This window comes from Lynx canadensis, chromosome C1, assembly GCF_007474595.2.
Source record: "Lynx canadensis isolate LIC74 chromosome C1, mLynCan4.pri.v2, whole genome shotgun sequence".
NCBI classification, from domain to species: domain Eukaryota; kingdom Metazoa; phylum Chordata; class Mammalia; order Carnivora; family Felidae; genus Lynx; species Lynx canadensis.
Window position 1 is genome coordinate 125,520,762 of NC_044310.1, and position 21,605 is coordinate 125,542,366.

The window sequence follows — 21,605 nt, forward strand, 5'->3', positions numbered from 1 at the left end:
GTCCTAGGCACACCTTGCCTGGTCTGTAAGTTTTTGTATTTTTTTTTTTCTAAGTGAAATTTGGCTTCCTGCTCCCCACCCCCCCCCCACCCCGCAATGTTATCCTAAATTCTTAAAAGAAAAAAAAATGAGGGAAATTTATCTAATTTATTAAAAGAGAGAAAGCTTTCCTTTGAAACATAAACACTCTGAGAAGTAAAACTCCTGAAAGGGGAAACACACTTACTTTAATGCCAGTAAACACCTCATGTATCTCATGTATATAGTTTGATTTGCACATGTACAAATGGAGATACTTTTTGCATTTTTGCCTGGATTGGGTTTTTGTCACTGCTTTAGTTGGCTTTTTTTGTGTGTGTTTGCTCTATGTTTCGAAATATTAGAAATCTGTTTCTTTGATATTTATTGTTTTCACTTTTGATGTGCCTTTTCACTTTTCTTTGGGATTGGTTTTTAGAATCTGGGTACCATTTAAGAAAGATCACAGACTCCTCCAGCTTAGAAGACACATCCTTGTATCACTGCAGATGCGCAGGCTGGGCTCCAGAAATGCCCTCCAAGCCTCCTGGGCCACAGCATAAATGCCCACACACCCGTACGAGGCCACAGGAACCCTCAGGAGAAGGACTGGCTTTCTCCAGACCAGTCTGTGCCTCCCTGGCCGCTCCGGGTCTTTGGCTCCGAGAACAGCTGGTTGCCAGTGTGCTAGTGGGCCCGTGCTGCCTGCCAGCCATGCCCTGGGTGAGGTCTGAGTTCATGAGCAGCACTAGCCCCAAAACACTTTTTCTGATCATCATAAAGGGAAAAGAATAGGCACCCTTTTTGTTTCCTTAGGGAACACAGGGTTTAGTAAAGGTGATGAAACCGTATGCTATGTACAGGTGCATTTGTGCTTTTTAGACCAGACTGAGGGAGGCCACCCCATTTCTCCAAGATGGTTTACCTAGATTGTGTATATAATTGGGACAGTACTAGCCTCTTCCATGACCCCCAAATCCTTGATTAAAAAAAAAAAAAAGTATTTTGTTAACGACAGGCTCTGTTGTGTTACTGTTCCAAGCCTGGATTGCTTTATTTATTTGAAAGTATTTTATTTTCCATATTGGCTTCGTTCTAATCCCATCCATCCCGTAGGGCTGCAGCGCACCCCCCAAGGGCAAGAGATGGATGGACATAAGTAGATCCAGACTTCTTTAGGAAGGTGGGAATTTCCTAAAGCCGAGGGTGAGTTCCTTTCATTCTTGTTGGCTTCAACAAAAACCAGAAACTCAAGTTTTTATAGCAAAAGGCCAAATTAGCTGTACAGTCTCAGAGGCAGAAAAAAATTACCCTAGCTTTTGTAGCACCTAGGGTTTTTGTGAGGATTCAGTGTTTAGCAGTGTCTGGCACGTAGTAAGCCCTCGTAAATGTTAAGTATTGTTATTAGCATTTCATAAAATTTGAGAAATAAGGAACTAATACCTACAGGAAAATACTATTCCCAGTTGATGGAATGTGGTAGGAATTACTGGTATAGGTTATCCAAGCCCCTTGCGTGCCCGTCCTGCTGGTTGAAATGTTAGTGAATGCACTGATTTGCAACTATGCCTGACTTCAGCCCCAGATGAAACTAGGCTGTAGGAATGTGTAAACTGGAGATGAGAAGGGTGACCCACATGCTGGACTGCACCCCTCTGGTGTCTTCTGGACCATTCCAGGGTTCTTCTCTGCAGAACTTTTTGAGCTAGAAATTAAAATAAGTTCTCTAACAGACTCTACCCCTTAAATCAAGCTTAACTACATTCCTCTGAAATGAAATAATAAAGACTTTCTGTGTTGTTATTTACGGAGAAAGGAATGACCAATTGAACACTTTCTCATCCCCCAGGAAGTCCCTTTGCTGTTCCCTGCCGGCCAGGGTGGCTCCTCCACAGTCCAACCCACAGGGATCAGACCCTGGGCTGGTTAGCTGCCATGTGTTTGTTCTGGCCCCAGTCCCCGAGAAGACTCACCTCCCCTCCAGGCCAGCTCAGCCTGGGGACCCCCAAGACTGACCAAAAATGGAGTCATGGGGCGTGAAGGGGTGGCGGGGGAGGGGGGGTTAGAATCACTCCTGAGGGCTACTGCGTTTCAGTGGTGTTTTCCCAATACACCTCTGTCAGTTTGCTTTTTGTTTTATTGGGTTTTTAGTCTCTCTTCCTTGATTTATTAGAGTTTTGTCTTTCTTGGCACTATTCTGGATAGACTGCAATTGGGAATATGGAGGAATTTGCTGGAGTGTAGGGTTTTTCTAGGTTCCTTTGGATGCTTTACTGAATCAGCAGTCCTGTAAATCTTTGGGTATAAGATTGGAATTTACCTTCTTAAAAGCATCGTTCCCTTTACCCCAGATTCTCTGGCGCCTTAGGACCATTCCCACCCTCCCCGTGTGTTGAGGCACAGCAAAGGGCAGCTGTGTGCTCCTGTGGTGGGGGGCCTATGTCTGGGGGGGGGGGGGGCAGGGGTGGTAGCGGGCACTCAGGTGGGCAGTGCCACGGGCCTTGAAAGCCTTGCTGGCACCGGAGGATGGGAACTTAGCAGAGTCCACCACCTCCTCCAATGCCAAGGTGGGACAGACCTGGGAAGCATTTTGCTGTCATGCCCAAGTATTAACAGGACAAGAGCAGGATAATCGATGCCAAAGGAGATGGTGATACCCCTTCTACTGTAGTTGCTGTCATAACCTTGATGTCCTTAAGCTAACGGCCGTTTGTGTCTGTGTCCCCAAACAGCTCCTGGTACCATTTTTTACTGTTCACTTCTGGGGTGACGTAGTGCAGGATTCTACAAATAAGGTGTCGCTGTCCAAGTGTACTGTACCGGCATAGAGAACACTGCTTTGTTTTCCACTGTTGTAGAGAAAACTAGGGAGAACTTTATTTTTCAATAAACTTTTGTTGTGTGACAGGTGGCAGTGGTTTTTGGGGGTCGGTGGTAGGGGGTGCAGGGTCACCGATGGAACAAATCCAGCTGTGACTGAGGACATCCCACCATCTGCAAACACCCTGTGGAAAATGCTAATGAGAAGGTATGTTTAAGGGGTGGGGAGGGAACGGTTTTACTATGGAGTGTTCTATCACATCCCCCAATACTGATGTCAGAGCACGCCCCCTGCTTTACATTCACCTACAAGGGAACAGAATTGGCAAGAGGATTCGTGGGCTTTGTTTTCTTTTTGAGATGCCCTGGAAACAGCAAAGGTCACGGCCAGCCTTTCTGCAGCCGGCGGTATTCCTGGCTACTGCCTGGAACACAGACACCATGCCGTTCTCATCATGCATCTATGGGACTCAGGTCCCCAAAAGTGCCAGCAAAAACTTGAATGCTTAAGTTTGGGGGGGGTACTACATCATAGCTTCCCCTCCCTGAGCTTCCACAATGTAGATGAGCTACGGCGAGAAAACGTGCAAAAAAGAAACCTATCGAATCTTGCATTTCCCAGACCCACTCATACAGTCAACCCTTTTTCCCATGTGACATTTTAACATCCCATAGAACCTCCTCAAAATGCTGTTGGAGGAGGGAAGCTACGCGGGAAGCGTCAGATTGACTCAAGGTCAGTGACCCCTCAGAACGAACCACCTCCCCTCAGCCGGCCTGAGACAGCCCCATGGGAGATGGGGCATGGCGGGCAGGGGTGAGGGCTGGGGAGAACCCGGCAGTCCCAGGCACGCCCACATGCATGTGCAACCACCCTACCTCACAGGGTCTGCAGAGCCCATTAGGACCGTCCTTCAGGGTCTCCCCACTCACCACCTCCACATCATCCTTCACACCGGAGTACCTACCCAACACGGTGACGCTCCAAGATAACCTCCCCGTACCATACAAAACAGGTAAAGGTCTTTATTGGTCAGACACTGTTGCTTGGACAAGCTGCAGTGCCAGAGGTACAGAATGTTGTGTGTCGGGGGAACATTTTTACAGAATGTATACCTAACGTTACATCAACGGAGAACATCTTGTTCCTTACAGAGGGGCAAGCCATCTCTAACAGACTGTAATGTACCATTACCACTTAACACAGCATATAGATATATGCATAAATGGATAGATTATATAATTATTTATTACAAATAAACTGTAGTTTCACATCTCTCAAAAATGGATCCTGTTTTTACATGTATGTTCAGGTTCTGAATGTACAAGAAAGGGTCATGTGCTTAGTTCAACCATGCAAAGCTCATACGTGTATCACTAAGTACTTTTAAAAATAGAATGGTCTCCTTTTGAACTCTGTTTAGATTGGGGATTAGTAAAACAGTATGAAACTAATGAAATACCTTGATAGAAATTAGGAAGTGATCTATACTGATGGTTCTGGGTATGTAAAGGGGTGAGGGACAGAAGGTACGGTCTTCCCTTAAAATCTGCCACGAGATACGAGAGTCTGGAAGTGGAGGTGGGTCTGGGCAGGTGCTATCCAGATCAGGCTTCAAGCACCACAGAGGAGCTTTCTGCCACGTAGAGATTGTATCCTACCCACAAAAACATTTTTACTCCAGGAAGTAAAAAAGGTCAGTTCTCGCTGGAGGTGGGGAAGCCTGTCCTCACCCCTGTGCGTGTTGTCCTAACATATTTGACAGGGGCAGTGGAGCAAGGGGGAGCGGTGTGGACCGACCAGCTGGGCAGACCTTGTTCCCAGGAACACAAAAACCTCCTAAAAAGTAACTGGACGTTCAGTTAAATATTGGCACCATCTGCCTGCGTGGAAACCTGGTCCTCTTGACTGTCTTCCTGCGGATGCCGAGCAGCCCGCTCTGGCCCCGCTGGCCGCTGTCACTCAAACATCTCGTAGTGGCGGGTCTGCCTCACCCTGGGCACCATGTCAATGAGGAGTCTGCAAAAAGCAAACACGCAGGTCACCCCAACAGCCCTGGAGCTTAAGCACTTGGGGAAGCAAACAGAAGGCTTTTTTAAAGCTATAAATCACATACAGTAACATTCAACCTTTTTATAAGCAATTCAGTGTGTTTTGGTATATTCATAGATTGCACAAACCCTAATTAGCCACTGTCGAATTCCAGAACATTTCTATCGCCCCAGCGCCCCTGCAGTCAGGCCCCGGTGGTCCCCTCCTCTGGAACCTGCTCATGTACTCTTGGTCTTTATGCTTGGACCTATTCTGGGCATTTCGTATATGTGGAATCACATACATGATCACATAACGTGGCCTTCCGTGACTGGCTGCTGACACCATGTCTTTGAGGTTCCTCCATGTTTTGGCGTGGGGCAATACTTCGTTCTTTCTGGGGCTGAGGAATACCGTGCGGCTCTACCATACTCATCCACTCACAGACTTTTGGGTTGTGCCTACTATCAATAACTTTGCTGTGATGGTTGATGTGCAAGTCACTGCGTGTTTTCATGGCTCCAGAGTAGACAGCAAGAAGTGGGAACTCCGATGCTGAACATTTGCAGGAACGACTCCTGTTTGACATTGAAACCAGCAATGGGTGATGCTCTAGTGTCTCCTCATCTTGGCCAACGCTTACGGCCCATCTTTATTATAGCTATCCTCACGGGAGCCAGGAAGTGTGTCAACAATTAGAAACACAACACCTTTTAGAAACGGTTCTCTCAAAGCCCGGCTCTAGCCTGGATGTGTGAACACCGAGTCAGTGATGGCTGGGCAGCATTTCTTCAATGAGAGGACTTAGGGTGGGTTTATCCTCACAAGTGGTCCTTTTGCACTGACAAGTCCCTTTTGTAAAAAGTTTCCTTAGGTGGGGTCTGTCCGGGTGATGCTGCTGGGCCCTGCCCCCTAAGCATTCCACAGAAGCAGGCAGCAGGAGGTGCTTACCCAGTGTGTCATTACAGAGAAAGGGAAGGACACACATCCTCAAGCACAAAGAGTGAAGAGGAAGACCATGGAGCAAGCTCTCAAGACCACAGATAGAAGTAAGCCTCTGACAAGTGGCCTAGGCTTTAACTCCTAAGAGCCCTTGGCTCCTTTCTGTGCCAGCCACAAAAACCTCTGACCCCTGCTGGGGGCTTTTCCAGTCACCTAATCTCTCCCAGGCTCAGGAGTGTCACAGGTGCAAGGGGTGACTGTCAGGAGTGAAAAATATGGCACTCCTGGCCACTGGGAAAGCAAAGACAAAAGGAGAACTTACTTGACCCCGTAGGCAAATATGGTGAGGCCGATGAGGACACCTATGCTGCCGTCCAGGTACCAGACGGCCGCGTTATGCTTGAACACCTCCGCGCTCAGAAGGATGGAGAAGCCCATCACGCCACCCACAAGGGAGTTAAACCCTGGAGAGACAGCAAAGAGAGGCTGACAGCAGTGCCAAGTAAACTTTCTTAGCCACCAATGAAACCACCCAAAGGCCAGGCGTGCCTCCACATCCCGGAGCATGTGCCGCAAGGAACGTTGCCCAGAAGCACTCGAGAGTGACAGCCACCACCTCAGACACCCACATGGTGCCTTGGCAAGTGTCCAGGCCCCGCCAGGCACCGAGGCCCATGTGACACGTTTGTCGTCACTGTCCCACACATGAGAATGCAGACCTCAGGAGGAGCAGGGGCTTCTATCCCTGTTGAACTTGGAGGGTCCAAGACAGCATCTGCACACAGGAGACACTCAAATCCTTGGTGGCTCAAATGTCTGCTGGACCAAAGACCAACCTGGAATCTTCTGCATCGTATCAAGTCAGATTTTTATCCCACTTAACCAGCGAGAGAGCTAAGCTGAACAGAGTGAGGTTCAACCCGTTGACCGAAGGTTACACAGATTGAGAAAGGCAGGGCTGGGACTCTACCTGAACCCATGTCCTTTCCCTCCAGAGCCTCACATCAGCTGGGGATTTTCACTCTCCAAGAAAGGAAATGCAAAGTCTAGAATTTGTGACAGGGTTGCAGAGATGGCAATCAAAACAGAACTGGCGCTAACAGATACTGACCAGAGTCTCCTTTCACAGACGGTGCCTCATTTGATCCCCACTTCATTTGACCTGTGAATTTTCAAAAGCCACATGGGAATGAACAGCTTGGAGTGGCCGCCGGGGGTCACACCTGTCTCAGCCTGACAGTAACCCCGAGAGAAGCTCTAGGCCCACGCACCTCCCCCACAACAGGCGCCCCTGCGTGTCTGGGGCAGCTCCACCTGCTCAACTCAAAAGCGTTGGCATCAGGTTCAAGCACGAAGATCGGGACTGAACCACCTCATGTGCATACACAGGGGGCCATACATGTGGAGAGAGGTTCTAGATAAAGAGCAGGGGAGAGAGGAGCTGAGCAACGCCTACATCCAACCCCTTTCTCAGGACCCAGGGAGTGGACTTGGGCAGGCCACTCCCCAGTGATGGGAACAGCTGGACCTAGCGGGCAAGGAATCATGGTCACTGCATGGGACCCTCCCTCTCTCCCCTCAAGTCTGCCTTCTCCCCACTCCAGCTCTCTGCTGCTGCCATGACCACAGACTGCTTAGAGCACGTTGGTCCAGACAACACTACATCATTTTCCCAACACCAACCCACCACCCACTGTCCGCAGCTGCTGTCCCTGCATAGAGCCAACTTCATCTCTGTCCCCGCTCCTGAAGCATCCTTCCTGGGAGAAACCTCACATCCCCCTTCTCAGACTCCTTCCTGAATCCCATGCCACCTCCACCACAACCTCAGCTCTGCTGCCCTTCACACAACTCCTGGAAGAGCTGTCTCCCTGCCACGGCTCCTGCTCCAGTCACCCTTCCTCCTCCGGCTCCACCGTGGCGAGGTCATCAGTGACCAGGCTGCCACCTGCCAGGGATCATAACCTGTGCTCTGCTTCACAGGGCTGGCTCTTCTCTCTGCCCTCCTCCACCCATCCCTTCCCCAGCCTGCTGCTGGATCCTTCTCCTCTCCCCTGGGGGCGCCCCTTTCCCCGGTGCAGTTGTGGGAACCCCTCCTCTGCCTGTGTCCTCCCCACATGCTCTCTTTGTTCTGACCTTCTGCTGAGCTGGAAACCCACCCCTAAGCATCTCCAACTGAATATGGTTGAAGTGAAAATCTCAATTTTTGCACCCAAACACCTGGCCCTCTTGCTACCTTCTCTGTATATGGTGCCACCATCCACCTAGTCCAAAAATCTAGGACCCCATCCTTAACATCGCTCACACCCAAAATATCAAGTCTGACCAGTCAAGTGATTCTTTCCAGCTGTTACCTCCCAAAGTCTACCTCTCACCACCCCTGCACACCTGCCCCTTGACTGCACCCCTGCAATAGCCTTTCAGCATCTTCCCTGCTTCCCTCCTCCCCACATAGCAGCTGAAGGCCTCCAATCGAAAAGCTGCCCAATTCTGAATAGCATCCAAACTCTGCAAGGCTGACATGAGCAACCCCAGCCACCAATCCCCCATCACACACACGGACCTCCCAGTGCGTTGTGCTCCAACCACACTAACACCTGCATCAGCTAACCCTGGCATCCCCCAGAGCCTCTAGACTCATCACCGTCAGCCTGTACCCCTCTTTCTGGGGTGTCTCATGCTGCCTCCTTCCCAGCCTGAACTCTCAGTGCCTGAAAGTGATTCCTCCGTACCCATCCCTCCTCTCCTACTTTCTCATTTGTGCTGTTATCATCCTTCTGCAGAGCTCTTCCCTTCCGAAGACGGTATTTGTACTGTTTTTCTTGTTACAGACATAAGCTTAAGGACAGGGGTTTTCTCTCTTGATATATTCCAAGTCCCAGAACAGAGGCTGAAGTGATTACTGCATTAATTAATGAGTTAATAGATGGAGGAGAGGAGGGTAGGAAGGCATGGAACATGGCCTGGGCTGTGCCAAGAGGGCTCCTACTTAGCAGCAGCTGGACTCAGCTGTCCTGAGAGAGGAAGACATCCCAGGCAGGGCCTGTGGTTAGAGTGCTGGAGAGACGCCCCCGCTCCCCACCTGAGAGGGGAGGTTGGGAGCTCAGGCAGAGATTTTGTTCCCGCAAGGCAGAGGGATAGTCAGAGGCTACCTGGAGACTCAGCTTCCCCACTCCCTTCCAAGCTTGCTCAAGGGTCATGCCTGGAGAATGATGCCAACTCAATTTCACCTGAATAAAGGTGATGGGGACTGGAAAAGGCAAACACCTCCACCTTCCTCCCATCCGGGGGCCACATCCTCCAAAGGCCAGGCCAGGGAACTATGAGGACACAGAGGCCAGGACTTGCTGGGAGCCTGGAGCTAGGGAGGGCTCTGCCTGCACTCCCATGTCTAGCCAGGCCATCCCTGCCTGCCACCCACAGTGAGCACCTCCACCCTTCACCAGAGGTCTCCTCTGATGGCCAGCCAGCCCAAGAGCTACCTCTAGGTGCCCTAGAGAGAGCAGGCCCCACCCCATTTTGCCTCCTGGCTTCCCCACGTCAGTGTGGCCCCTGTGTGGTTGTTATCTATGGCTTCTCTGTGCTCACCTACCTCTAGACCATGAAGAAATGGGCTCACCATCCTTTCCATCTCCACTGTCCATGCAGCGCCTGTAGCAGACACTTCTAAACCCTATGTTTTAAAAGCATCACAGCCCACCAGTAGCCCTTTGTCACGGCAGTGGGAAGCTTTGTGCCAGCTGAGTCCATCCCAGGCCCTCCCTCCCTCTTTGGTTAGCCCATGATGTTGCCCTCTGCAGTCACATCCTCAGTGGTGCCTCCACCCCTCACGAAGTAGGCAAACAGCAGGTCCGGAGAAGCAGAATTTCCTTCCTGTCCACTGATCCATCAAGATCCCATTTCCCCTTCCTATTATGAGAAGCACGCATTGACCCTCTTGCCTCCAGCTATCCCTTGAATCTTCCTGTCCTTTTTAATACAAGGACACAGGCTACCTGGGCTGCAGTTAACATCTTGGGCTTTCTCAAAGTTGGGGGAATTTTGTTTCAGGGTGGCTAGAAGAAAGGGGGAGACAGAGGAGCTGACCACTGCCCCAGGGCACACTGGATTCATTTGCTCCCTGCTCCATCTTTATCAGGGGCACAGGTGAGCCCCTGGAGCCCTCAGAGAAGCAGGTGGAGCTCAGAGAAGATACAGAGAACAGTGAGAGTCCCCCAGTCAGCCACTAGGTGTCCGCTCAGCTCCACCAAGTCACCTTGCTCTGCGGGGGGGCCCAACCCACGCAAGCAGCTAGTACACAGCTAGTGAATTCACTGAGTCTCCCCTCACTTACACCTTCTGGGAGCAGCTTCCGACTTGCTTGGCTCTGCTCACCTTTGCTTAGGGCGGAGCCAGTTCAGCCCCACCTCCGTAAGCCTGCGCAAGAACACTGGGACAAGCACCAGGGACTAAGGGACAATCCCCTCTTTGCCCTGCCACATCCTTCTGAATTGAGAGCCTTTGCAGCCAATCATTTCACATGAATCCACAGCTCACAGTAATGCTGGCCAGGTGCATGCAGCACACAAGGCCCGGTGGTCACTCACTGCTGGGTCCCCCCACCCAGGCTCACAGCTTGTTCCTGACCCCTTGGTTAAAACCAGAGCTGTTGTGAAGCGTAAGTGCTATTATCACATTAAGAATGCAAAATAACATCAGAGGCTTTAAGTAGAGGCTCTGGGGCAGCTGGGTGGCTTAGTCGGTTGAGTGTCTGACTTCAGCTCAGGCATGGTTCATGAGTTTGAGCCCCACGTCGGACTCTGTGCTGACAGCTCAGAGCCTGCTTTAGGTTCTGTGTCTCCCTCTCCCTCTGCCACTCCCCTGCTCGCTGTCTCTATCTTTAAAAAAATATTAAGAAGCTCTGACCTTAATGACTAGGTAAGAATCTGCGTAATTAAACACATTAATTTTATGCAGAAAATTCTAATTAAAGTTTTTCATGTGTTTGAAAGCCATCATAGCCTCTTGGTGTTCTAGATCTTGAGGGAATGAGGACAGTTGGCCCAGGCCCAACTCAGGTTTCCATCTGTCCCTGCTGGCCCCTAGCTCGGAACCTCCCCCAGGTACCTTTCCACAATCTTCCTCTGTTTGATTTGTACTATTAACTTGCTGCACAAAGTCATTCTACCTTAATGTTTATTTTGAGAGAGAGGGAGACACAGATTCTGAAGCAGGCTCCAGGCTCTGAGCTGTCAGCACAGAGCCTGATACAGGGATCGAACCCACAAACCGTGACATCATGACCTGAGCTGAAGTTGGACACTTAACCAACTGAGCCACCCAGGCGCCCCCTTAAATAACACAAAGCCAACTTCAGCCTAGTGCTGACAGGAACAATCTCATGTTGACTGAATATTCAAAGCAAGAAAACCAAATAAGATTTATTGCACTGTGTGGCAAGAGTGGGAAATTCCAGAATTTGCCCATACTCTGTTGTCCCCCTTTTCCTAAAGATCCGCTCTCTGGCTGTAAGGACACAACCCAGCAACAAAGGATCTGGTGGAGTCAGCCTGACCCAGTTCACACACAGCTCCAACGTGGAAAGGGCCACCACTCCAGGTGACAGAGGAGGCCTGCCCACCCTTCCTGCACCAGAACTTAGTTCCCTCTTGGAAGAGAAGCTCCGGGCTTGCCCCCAGCCTTTGGCCAGACCATGGGAGGGGCACTCCCAGGCAGCCACAAAGGATGCCCTCCAGAACCAGCCCCTCGGAAAAGCCCCTGACAGTAAAGATAGGCATGGCTCCTGAACCCCACTCTGCCCCTGCCTCCCAAAGGGATGGAAGGACAGAAAGGAGATAGTTACACACAGTTCCCTAAGATCTGCTAATCAATGAATGAGCAAAACTGGGACCCCAGATGATCCAGTTAGCAGGAGGCTGTAATTACTGCTGCACAGTCGGCTGGTGCTCCCACCAAGCAAGGGACTGTAGAGCTCGCGGACCCCCCAGGGGCCACTTATGGGTAACAGGCCTGGGATGGGGAACTGGCCACTCTGCACTTTGCAACAGTGCTCTCTGTCCTTCTGTGTGTGTGTCTCTCATCAACCCCATGGACAAGTCAACTCGGAGCCCAGCCCATTTTACAAATACTATCACCATTTCAATTCCCCCCATCCTCCAGCCCTCTGCCCTCCTCCGTCCCCAGCTGCTGCCACCCCCTTGGCTCCCCCAGAGACTTCTCCCTGCTGCAGATCTCCTTCCCTTCACTCTGTCCTCCACCCTGACAGCCAGAGGGCTCTTTAGAAAACATCCATCATGTCACCTCCTCTGATAAATATTTAACAAAACATCCAGAATCCTACTGTGGATCTGAGGTCCTGCAGGATCTGCCCTGTGCCCCTTCCCCCTGCACCCTTCAGGTACCCCAGGCTCTCTCCCCATACCATCCCCTCTTCCCAGGAATGCCCCCCCCCAACTTCTACCTGTTGGTGGAACAGTTATCACTCAAACTGTCCACTTCTCTTTGCCATGACCCCTCCCTGGTGCAAGACTGCTTGTGTGTAGTTGGTTTTGTGTGTAAAAATTAAAGAGTCAGAAGTGAAAATTTTAAAAAACATACTTATGGGGGCACCTGGGTGGCTCAGTTGGTTAAGCATCTGACTCCTGCTTCCGGCTCAGGTTATGGTCTCATGGTTCCTGAGTTCGAGCACCTCATTGGGCTCTGTGCTGACAGTGCAGAGTCTGCTTGGGATTCTTTCTCTGCCCTTCCCCTGCTTGCTTGCAAAATAAATAAAAATAAACTTAAAAAAAAAAACATACTTATCATTGTGGTCTTCTTGATACACCTTATAAAATGGTGGGAGTTTAGAAGGACAATGAAGCCTAAACAGAAACTCAGTATCTGGAATATCTAACTTTAAGTAAAACTATCACTCAAGGCAGAGGGCCCCTTATTCTGAGAAGAAGGGGTCAAGCTCCAGGATCATGGGGGGGGGGTGGGAGGGCGGGTCTGACTGCTGGGTCCACACTCAGGCTTCTGGGGAAACACTGCCTGTGTCTCCACTGCAGTCAAGTAAACAGATAAAATGCTGATGCTCTGCAAGCCAGGGGGCTTTGTGACTTAGGGGCCCAGCTCAAGACTGGAAGAAGAGCCCCAGGTGAGGACATACCACTGGGAGCCTGGAAAGCTGTGCTGACCGGCCCAGCCTGCCCCACATCTGCCTCCTTTGCCCCTCATTTTCCAGGTAAAGAGACACAGAGAAGGAGGCACAGAACCGCCACTGGAGAAGCCAGGGTCCAGCCAGGTCCAGTCAGGCCTCTGCCCTGTTTGGGCCTACAGGGCCCTGTCAGAGTGGTGTCCCTCAGAGCAACATAAAGGAATCTCAAAGGTGGCTGGAGAACCCACACCCAAACCCCTGCCTGATGCCCATACAGCCTTTAGCTCTCAGCCAAGCACACCCTGTGCTGTTCATCCCGGAGGAGAGAAAGACTCTGTGTCTACACAAGGCATTTTCTTTCTCAGGTTACAAAACACCAGACCACAAAGATCACAGAGAAAGACCACTCCTGCTCAGATTCTGGGTGTGCCCCCAGAGAGAGAAGGACATCCATATGGGCCAGAGTCTTATGGGACCATATACTAGGCTCAGCTTAATGCAAACTGCCTATAAAGCCACAGTGTCTCAGTGGGTGACAGAGACCTCAGAAGACTGGTCCAGGGTGTGGCCTCAGACATTCTCATGTGACTGAACCACAAGTTCTTCAGATCCGGCTCTGGGAGAAAGCAATTCATTTATCTCAGAGAGGTTACTAATTTGCAACTCCACTTCTGGGAGCCAGGACCCTTCACAACAATGGGACAGAAATCTGAAAGAGGTGATTCTGATCCTGTGTTAGGAGGTAGTTTCCACAGCTACCGTGGCACTTAGCACAGTACCAGGCACAAAAGAACTCTGTAAAACCCAGGTGGTCCCTTGCTACTGCAGCATCATGTTCTAACAGCAGCAAACACAGGGCCTGATGTGGGCCAAATCCTGCCCGCCCCCAGCCTGCCCTGGGATTCACCTGGGAGCTTGAGAAGCCAGGTTGGGCCACCTGGGTTGCACACACAGAGTCCCTCACATTGCTGAACACAGAACAGCAAAGAGGAGGGCTCAGTGCCAGTCGCTGATCCTTCTGCTATTTTAAACCGCTTTTACTGCTTAAAAAGCTTGGGTTTCATATGGGCAAACGGCCTCCGCAGCCCAGGAGAAAGGTGGCACATTCCAAGTCCAGAAGCAAACACCAGGCCCTGAAGGAAGTGGCACTTGGGAAAGACTGGAAAGCTGGTGGTCAAAATGTCATGTAGGAGCGCTAGACACGACAGGGTCCATCTTCCCTGGTGTGACGTGGGATCCTGGCCCCTTGGACTGGCCATGGAGGCAGCACCAAATCTCAGTGTGCATTGAACGGGCTGGGGCGCTGGTGTAATTATGACTTCCTGGGGTCTGGCTCTGGAATCTGTATTTTTAACAAACACCACAGACTGGCAAGCCCCAATCTACCCTGTTAAGAAGTCCGAGTGGAGGTGACTCATGAAGTTTATTAAATTCCCAGGGTACCAGATATCTGCCCTAATATGGGAACTCTGAGAGTCATTAAACAGCCTGGGGAGGGGAGGATGGTGAGGAATAGATTCCAAATTGTTGAGCTCTTGTACAGGACAAGCAACTGAATAGTATCTTCCCTCACTGGGAGCTCAGCCCCAAGAAATCAGGTACACTGGCCTTACTCACCATCTGTTATGAGTGCTCTGCTGGTCAGAACCTTCCCCAGCATAAACTTCAACACAGCCAAGATGCTGCAAAGGATCCCACTTAAAATGGAGACGCTGAATAGGAAGTCATCCTAGAAGAGAAAAGTTCCAGATTTCAACAGTTCACCTCCTGCTAGAGCAGATTATCTGCAAACCACTTGCCTTAAAGATCAGCTTTGTTCCCAGAACAAATAATCAGGTGAGTATGCTGCCACCAGGTGGGAGTATGTTGCTTATTCTCATACCTCAGTTACCTGTGTCACTGGGAATTGGAAAAGATGATCAAAAACAATCCAGATTTATATTTCCTTAGACATTAAGTATTTCTTTTCCTTCAGGATATTCCCCTTCATGTTATTCTGCCAAAGTGTTTGGCAATCACTGATCAATAACAGAATTGGTCAAAATGCGAAAATCAGCATGCGCTATGTGGGGTTTTTCACAAATAATTCAAAAAGCAGCTGGAGAATAGGGAAACATGTAAGTACACCACTGGACTAAGAACACTTCAACACAGAGCCAACTGAATTGGCCACAGGGTCAATTATGGCTGAAGCTACCTAGAACCATGTTTTAGCCTTACATTCACACAATGCAATTAGAAGCTCAAATATAGCCGTCAAGGTGGGGAAAAGGCATCTAAAAATATAGTCTGCTATTGACGTTATCTTAGCACTTCCTATAAGTTTTTACCTTCGCTTTGCAAGCAAATGAATGAGTCACACACACAAAGGCAGGCACCACTATCTCATGACATTACGGTCCACCGAGCTCCTCAGCCTGGAGCTCCCATGCGTCACTGCCATGAGACTCAGCCTCCAGACTCTCTCCAATATTAAAATGCAACTTCCAGCAGAAATGTGATAAAGCATTACATATACACAAAGAAATAGGATTCCTTAAGCATCTTATTATCTAAATTCACTAACCTAGCAACAGAAAGCTGGGAAGAAGGAAGACAGCCTGTTTTCCCAGTTTTGAAACTAAATAAAGTCATTTGAAAAGTCACCTCCCTGGAAACATGATATCTGCAAGGCATGAAAGCATCTCCCCCACAATACTAATCGACAGTGGTTGATTTTAACTTAGGTGCCCAGATCCTTTGTGAATACTTCTGGGAGGTGCAGCTTAATTCCCTCCTCCCTGAGTGTGGGCTGGGCTCATGATGGGTATCTAACAAATAGGGCATGAAAAGGGGAAAATAGTAACCTTTCAGTGGAGAAGCCTGGCATTAATAAACCCATTAATAAGTTATGCCAATACCATGTACTTCCTGATGTGACATGATGAGAACACGTCTTGGTGTTCTACCCAAAAATCCATAACCTCAGCTGAATCTTGAAAAACACCAAACAAACTGAGGGACAGTCTACAAAATGCCTGACCAGTACTCTTCACACATGTCAAGGTCTTGAAAGACAAAGAACAACCGAGAGAAACTAATTGGAGACTAGGGAGAGAAGGAGGACTAAATCCAACATGGCATCCTGGATGGGATCCCTGAAAAGAAAAAGGATATTAAGTGGAAAAGCTGGGGAAAATGGAATGGAGCCTGGAATTTTGTTAACAGTTTCGGTAATATCATAGTTTGGGCAAATGTGCCCTAGTAATCTATGTGAGATATTAACCTCCAGGGAGGCTGGATGAAGGGTATACAGGAACTCTCTGTAATATCTTTGTGACTCTTCTATATATCTAAAGTTATTTCAAATTTTAAATTTCTTTAAAATAATCACCTCACTGAATTATTATTATTTTACCTCCTCAAATTATCAAACTTAGCCTCTTGGCAGATCCCAAGTCCCTGCTGTGGATGAGGTGACAAAGCAGGGTCAACAGGGGATGAGGATAAGGGTGGGGCAAGGATCTCCAAATCCCATCACCCTTTGTGCAGGGACTCATTCTAATCATGGGTGTTGGCACCCACAGGACATAATGCAACTGTGATTAAGGAATCACATATCAACGTAGACCCAGCTGCTGACAGGCTTCAGAAAGCCTAAGTTGGGAGAATGACACAGTCAAGCACACTGAGACCCCAAATTCAGAGGCTGAATTCTCACTTTGTTCTCCTCATATCTGAAGCCTTTCTGATTCCATTCAATCTCTCTGTTGACAAAGCCCTCATCTCTAAATTCCCAGAAGGAGAGAAAGTCTGCATTCACCCCATCTGAGTCCCAAAGAGCTGGGGTGCCCCCCCAGGTGCATCTTTAGAAGAGCCACTATGGCTTTGGCAGTCCTCTCCTGGGTCTGCTAAGCCCAGGGGGCTCACTGCTGAACAGGGCCTTGGCTGAAGGGCAGTGATGCACCAGCAGACCTTTGCTCAAATCTGGACTCCACTGCTTACTGGGGAAACAAGCCCGAACTCTCAAATCTCAATTCTCTCTTCCATGGGGTAGCAGATAATGTGCAATAAAAGGTAGCAATTGGTGTTAAAGGGCCCAAGCACATTATCCATGCAGTAACTGATTCCACCAAACAGCCACACTAAGTGCTAATGACGAGCCCCAAACTATGCTAAGCATTGCTGTAAAAGAAACGTAGGGAACTTGTTACCCAGAAAAAAAGTATGCACAATGAAATGTAAATAAATAGAGGAAAAACTATTAGTGGGACCCACAGTGGCTTGTCAAAGTTTCTGCTACAGATCACCCATGTCTCTGAGGCTAGGCCAGTAGGGGTCAAATGCAGTTCCAGTCCATCTTCCAGTACCAGTTGTCCTTGCTCTGCTTTGCTCTACACCCACATTTCCTTCCTTCCAGGCAGCCCTGCTGACTTCAAGGACAACAGCCTGACAGATGCTTTTTCTGCAGCCCCCAACCACCCTGCAAAGTCTCATCCCTGCAATAAAACCCTATTCTGTACTATTCAGAGTGGTTCCAGTTCTCCGATTGAACCCGAAATACTACTTCAGAAGGATGCTTCAAAGTGCTTAAAACGGTGCCTGGCTGCTGAAGAAGGTCATCAAGAAGACGTACTGCCAGGTGACCTGCAAGCTGGACCGGGCAACTGGAAGCTCCCCACCCCCCACTCTGTCCTTAGAATGTGAATTCCACTTGCCTTCCCCACTGCCAGAAGCTGTCCCAAGGATACAGCCTTGAAACAGAAATGTGGTGTTGGGGCTGTCTGGATGGGGTATGTGTCTGAACCCAGTTAAAACCTCTATATATAAACGTTTGAGATCTGGTGTACAGGTTTATGGAGATCTGCTTATCTTGTGGCCACCCAAGACAAGCCTCATATGTAAGTTCACTTGCTAATAAAACCTGCCACCTACCAATCTGAAGTGGTCTTCCTCTTTCTTCTATCTCTCCCTGCCCTCAATGCATGGGGGCCAGTTTCAGATTACACCTGGGAAGCCCTGAGGAGCTTGTGAACTAACAGCTGGTGAGCCAGCCAGGAATGAGGCATCTGCAGGGTAAATCCTAAATTGGCCATCAACTTCTATGTGGGGAGAGATGGCCCATGTATTAGATGCTTGTGGACCACTATGTGAGAGCGGAGGTGGCCCAGAAATACCAGTTGTTTCAATGCACTCATCTGAGGAACCGCACAAAAGACACCGAGCAAAGAGAAACAAACGGTGCCACAGTGTGCTGGCCTCGACTGTGGGCAGTTCGGCTGGACACTGATGCCCAACTAGAGGCTGGAGTTCAGGTTGGAGTTGGAGGAACAGCTGAGGTTAGAGAAGGACATGCAGTGGTCCGATATTCTGCTGGCTTCAGGGCTGGCCAACAAGGTGGGAGAGCAGGATAAACAGCCAGAGACCTTAGTATGCCCTTTGGCAAAGCTAGAAGGGTGCAAGGACCTTGAGTGAAGATCTAGGCTCTTGTGACAAAGCCTTGTTAGGATGCTAAGCTGTGGAATCTCTGGTAAAGTGAGGAGAATGAAGAGGAGGATGTGGTGGTAACTGGTGAGGAAACAGACCAAAGAGCCCCATGCCATCACCCTTTAATACAAAGGAAAATTTTAAATGGCAATTAAAACACTCCTAGGAGAAAACATGCATTCTTTCTCAGTCCCTTTAAGTTGTAAATCTTATCTTGCCTTTGAAATGTAAGCACCCCAGGAGATAACCACAAGAATCCTAACAGAAACTGAGGAGGAAAAGGGGGAAAGAGGATTTTTAAGTACAGACTGCTAGAGGAATTTCTTTGTCCCAAATCTAGTCATCAGCCTCCATCAGGTTTCAGAATGAAAGTGATGGGGTCTCTATTTATATCTGTATGTTTATGTATGTCTATGGATCTATGTTATGTGTGTGTGTTGTTTTTATACCTCCAGAGGGTACTGACAAAATTATTCTGTAAAGGAGCCCTATTTAATTGGCTTCAAGAAAAATAAGCTTTAATAACAAACATGAACTAAATAACATAGAACTAAATAACATAAAACTAATACATAGTTTTCTTTCATCTGCTAAAAGGACAGTTTTCTTGCACTATTGGTCTTCTTTTGATGAGATTATGAAGTTTTTATTTACCTTTTAAGTAATCTATCCAGGGAAAAAAAAAAAAAAGATTGTTGTGTCAAAATAATTTCCTGTGCTTCATGTTATCTCTATCATGTCTTTGATTACTTAACAAAACTGCGTTTCTGACAAAAAGGGAGTGTGTTTTTTACAACTGTGTAACTTTCTGTATTTGCCTTTGAAGTCTTTGTCACTTTGGTTAAATAGATAACTACATATTATTTCACCGTGACCTGTGATCCTATTTAATCAAGTGTTTTTAAACCTTTGGGTATTTTTTACAAGCTTCCCCAAAATCAAATTCTCAATGAAATCTTAACTATGAAAAAACTTTGGAATATTCCAGAGGGTCCCCAGAATATTTCAAAAGATACATGTTCTTGAATGAAATCTGGCCATTTGTAGCAACGTGGATGGAACTGGAGAGTGTTATGCTAAGTGAAATAAGTCAGGCAGAGAAAGACAGATACCATGTTTTCACACCTATATAAATCCTGAGAAACTCAACAGAAGACCAGGAAGGGAGGGGAAGGAGGAAACAAACAGTTACAGAGAGGGAAGGAGGCAAACCATAAGAGACTCTTAAATACTGAGAACAAACTGAGGGTTGATGGGGGGAAACGGGGAGGGGAAAGTGGGTGATGGGCATTGAGGAGGGCACCTGTTTGGATGAGCACTGGGTGTTGTATGGAAACCAATTTGACAATAAATTTTATAAAAAAAAAAAAAAAGATGTATGTTCTCCTTATGAAAGGAAGATGTTGAACTAATTAGGCTTATTTGGTATGTTAAATTTCTTGGGAAGCATTGTCAAATATGAATGCTGCTAAACTTCCTTTAGGCATATTTGTTTGAAATTTCTAAAAATCTGGTATGTCCTGGTAAAACACTGTCAGTCATAATTTCAAAATGTATGTCATAAAAATAACCACATTCTCTTAATTATGTTTTAATGAATTCTCTTCAAATCTTTAACCTTGGACATTTTTAAGTCTTTTGTCATTTTCAGATTTTATTCTGATGCTTTGACAAAAAGTGTTCCTGCAAAAGTACTTCATCGTCAAGGAGATTCATAGAAAAGATTCTGACTAGTAACGGTTTCTGATAACTAAGATCCATTTTCCCTCATGTGGAAGGGACAATAATGAACTTTTCAAGTACTCCCTCAAGGCTACCCGCATAGCCCCACAATATGTCATGGGATGGTAACTTAAGACCTGTCCCTGTGTCTCCTTTCCCCCTATCGGTAAAACAGGCCCATGACACTGATGATCTAACGTTAACATGTGAAGACTGCCTTTGCTGCAGGCACTGTGCAGGCTTCGCTGGAGTATCTGCAAGGGGGAAAATGGGCAGTGAACCCACAGAAAACTCAAGGCCAAGGTGCCGCAATAAGGCTCAAGGAGTTGTTTGGTCAAGTAAGATTCTCATTGTCTCAGAAGCTGTGACTGATAAGACACCAGCCTGTTCATCCCCTAGGAGTGTGAAAAAGATACAAGCCTTGGTAGGGATCTGGAGTTTTTAGATGATTTATATTCCCCACCTGGCACAGTGCCCCTCTCTCTCATGCCACCTGGTAAAGAAAGGGCACATATGGGACTGGAGATTAGAGCAGCAAGTCATGTTTGAGAAGGCAAGGATATTAATGACACAGATGAAAGCTCTGGGCATCTCCCATCGAGAGCTACCATTTGAGTAAGATGTGTCTATGACTCCAGAAGGTATGAGTCATACCACAACATGTGGCAGAGACAACAAAGGAGAAAGTGCCCCTAGGATTTTGGGTCCCAGATCTGGAAGGGGACAATCCCTGATATACCCCCACAGAGCAATTGCTCCTAGCACTGTGTATAGCATTCCTCCAGATGGAGCCTCTCCAGAAGGAATCAACTGCAACAGCCACTTGGCTGCCCAGAGCTATCTGTGAAACCTAGCTATTAACCCTTGGCACTGACAGTTGGGCTGTCCTAAAGAAATTAACCTATGGCTTAGACAGTGAGAAACCAAGGGATGGATGAATCATAAGTAGACCCTTGTGGGATCAGTATGTATGGAGGGGCATTAGGTCTGCCTGCAAGAGCCCTAGGCAGTCCTTGCTATTTTCTACATCCTGGCTAATAAGGCATTGGATACCTCTGACAATCAAGAAGCTGATGCCCTAAAAAATTTTAAAAAAAGAAAAAAAAAAAAAGAAGCTGATGCCCTATCCCAGAACGAGCCCCAGAAATGGACCCTTCAATAGATACCGAAAGAACACTGGGTACATAGAGAGTGGCCAACACAATGTCATGAGATGGCATATTGCCAAGGATGCCAAACGACACTTGAAACACAGTGACTTGGATATTGCTGTAACAGCGTGTCATGTGTATTCTAAACACCCAAGGCAACTGCCAAAGGAGTCCAAGGCCAACTACCACAGCTCTCAACCGGTGAGGGTGGCAAATTGATTAAACGGGTCCCCTCCCTCTGAGTGAGGGTTCTAAATATGCCCTGGTTTGGGCAGACATTGAACCTGCCCTAAGCTTTCCCATGTCACTGTGCAAATCA

At 48.1% G+C, this 21,605-nt stretch overlaps 1 protein-coding gene across 1 annotated transcript in view; it reads right to left on the reverse strand.

The window, feature by feature from the left end:
- Window positions 1-3,849: 3,849 nt before the first annotated feature.
- The window catches only part of TMEM163 (transmembrane protein 163), a 239,318-nt gene continuing 221,562 nt past the window's right edge, over window positions 3,850-21,605 (reverse strand). Inside the window, exons 6-8 of the mRNA XM_030326471.1 lie at window positions 14,565-14,676; window positions 6,135-6,276; window positions 3,850-4,858 (exon numbers count right to left, since the gene is read on the reverse strand). Of these exons, the coding sequence (XP_030182331.1) occupies window positions 4,798-4,858; window positions 6,135-6,276; window positions 14,565-14,676 (315 nt within the window). The 3' untranslated portion in view covers window positions 3,850-4,797. The remainder of the gene's footprint in view (window positions 4,859-6,134; window positions 6,277-14,564; window positions 14,677-21,605) is intronic.